Source organism: Anopheles bellator, unplaced genomic scaffold, assembly GCF_943735745.2.
Source record: "Anopheles bellator unplaced genomic scaffold, idAnoBellAS_SP24_06.2 scaffold01607_ctg1, whole genome shotgun sequence".
Classification (NCBI taxonomy): domain Eukaryota; kingdom Metazoa; phylum Arthropoda; class Insecta; order Diptera; family Culicidae; genus Anopheles; species Anopheles bellator.
This window is the reverse complement of record NW_026685729.1, coordinates 1-2281: the sequence shown is the minus strand read 5'-3', so window position 1 is coordinate 2281 and position 2281 is coordinate 1. Positions and strand designations below refer to the sequence as shown.

At 43.7% G+C, this 2281-nt stretch overlaps 1 protein-coding gene across 1 annotated transcript; it reads left to right on the top strand.

Annotated features, from left to right (window-relative positions):
- Window positions 1–1584: 1584 nt before the first annotated feature.
- On the top strand, window positions 1585–2270 carry LOC131214619 (transcription initiation factor TFIID subunit 12-like; the record flags this gene model as incomplete). Its single annotated transcript, XM_058208959.1, has 1 exon — window positions 1585–2270. A coding segment is annotated over one exon (686 nt), but the record flags the coding sequence as incomplete, so codon positions are not given.
- Between the last annotated feature and the right edge of the window lie 11 nt (window positions 2271–2281).

Here is a 2281-nt window from a genome sequence, read left to right as displayed (position 1 = left end):
TCCGCTAACTCTCGCTCGAGACAACCCCGAGACCTGCCTTCCTACATCTATTTAAATAATATGTTATGCCACGTGGCATTGAGTTATTTTATACTACTTATAACTAATAACAAACATCTTACAACTAGTTAAGTTTGAAATCTGCAGATAATGAACTCACGAATTGTTGGGTCGATAGAATTATTGCATCTATTGATTAGGGCTTCATTTAGTTTGACAATTTCGGACGATAGGGTTTGCGCGCCAGTAAGGCCTAGGACAAGATTCGATGGTGTTTTCCAGTGTAAATTAAGGATCATTTTGAGAATTTTATCCAGTCTGGTTTGTATTGATTGGAAGTTAGTTTTTGAGCATTGCGACCACAGAGAAGAGGCATAGGTTAAGAGAGGGAGGAAAAGGTGTTTTGTATATGAGGAGTTTGTTTGAAAAGTTTAGTTTTGATTTTGTGTTTATCAATGGATAAAGCAGTTTGATGAGTATGTCCAGTTTTTTATCTAACATTTCTAAGCGTGGACGGTAGTTAAGTTTATTGTCTAGTATCAGCCCTAGGTGCTTGGTGTTAGAAGACCATGATACATTTTGACTATCTATAATGATATTTTGCTCAATTAGGGGAACAATTCGCTTGCTGAATTTATATGGAAAAAATATAGCCTGTACTTTCGAGCAATTCATTTTTATTTTCCAGTTATTGTTATAATTTTTATAGGAATTTACGAGTTGTGGGACAGCTTCGTTGACTAGCCATAGCAGCATGACATGCTCGATCGATATTGATCAGGTTCAGTCCTATTTATCGCTGTCGTCATTCTACAATATCACTTTCTAAGTTAATTCAATCAATACCTAGTTGGGCTTTACGGTCAATCTTTACGGTCTGAGCATCATTATGTTATCTGAACATTCAAAGCTGGATTTAACTACAGCGAATTCTTACTGCAGATCTGTGCCATTTTGCCGTTCAAAATGCATTGTTGTTTGTTTGGCATACTTATGCGTCTAAAAGTTGGGGAATTGGTACGAGAAACATGTTAATATGTTGGTAACGCAATTCGAAGCTGAAAATAGACTCTAGAGGGTAACAACCCGCATACGGGATTATAAATAAACTAACCAATTGGCATCTAAACGAGACTAAGCTATTTACACAATATTATTATAGAACCGACAGTCCGTGGCGAAAAATCAGCATATAGTTCGAATGTAGTTCCCGTAATTTTGAAGTAACAAATACGTATCTCAGTACATGTGAACAGGGCGAAGATTTTGGAGAAAAACCTCGAGAGAGAAGAACAGGGAGATCGGAACAACCCCCGAAATTGCATAACGACACAGCGATCCTAAAGCCGATATCAAACTATATCCCCAGTCGTCAATATTGAAAAAGGATCTTGGAATAGAGCCACACAAGATGCAAGAACCAAGAGATGTATCGCCTCATTCGAGTTTCAGTTTCACTCAAAAAAAATCTCAGATCGAGGCACATCGATTTATTGTAAAAATTACCGAGGAAAAATGTATTGACCCAAATGGATGTGAAAATAAAGTCTTATGTGCTCGCTCTTTTGATGTGTTTTTCCGCAGGTCAAAAGCTGTCGGAAACAGCGCCCCAAAGAGGCATCACAGCACAGTTCCTGCACCATCATCGCGATGGACCCCAACAACAACCGGTGGCAGCCGGGTTTAGCAGCAACCGCCAACAGCAGCCGCAACCGTACCTTACGACAATCCGGCTAACAACCCCGGCCGGTGACACGGGCTCGATCATCAAGCGCCCCCTGCTGAAGACCATCCTCCAGAACGAACACTCATATCCGTTCACAAAAACCTCCATGACCAGTACGGTCACCGAGTACACGTCGAGCTTTTACGATCCGCAGAACATTAACGCCATGGCCCAAACGGTGTTCCATCCGCCGCAGACGACGGAATACGTTCAGCCATCGAAGGCCCCGTTGAGCAACGAAATTCGCACACCCTTTGTCACTCCGGTCGGCCCGTTCGTCACTACCGTTTCGCCGCCCCTAACGGTGCGACCGGCCACGACAACCACCACAACCGCTTCACCGGTTGTAACCTCAACCGAGAGGATCTTCTCGCACTACAAACAACCGGCCACATCGGCACCGATGGAGCGGGGACCGCTTTACCTGATCATCGAGGGTCACTCGAAGGTGAAAACTTACGGGCTCAACACCAACGACACACTGATGCAGCTTCCGCGCATGGTGCCGGTGGCCAGCACCCGGGATCCGATCGTACGGCACGTCGTGAATCACGA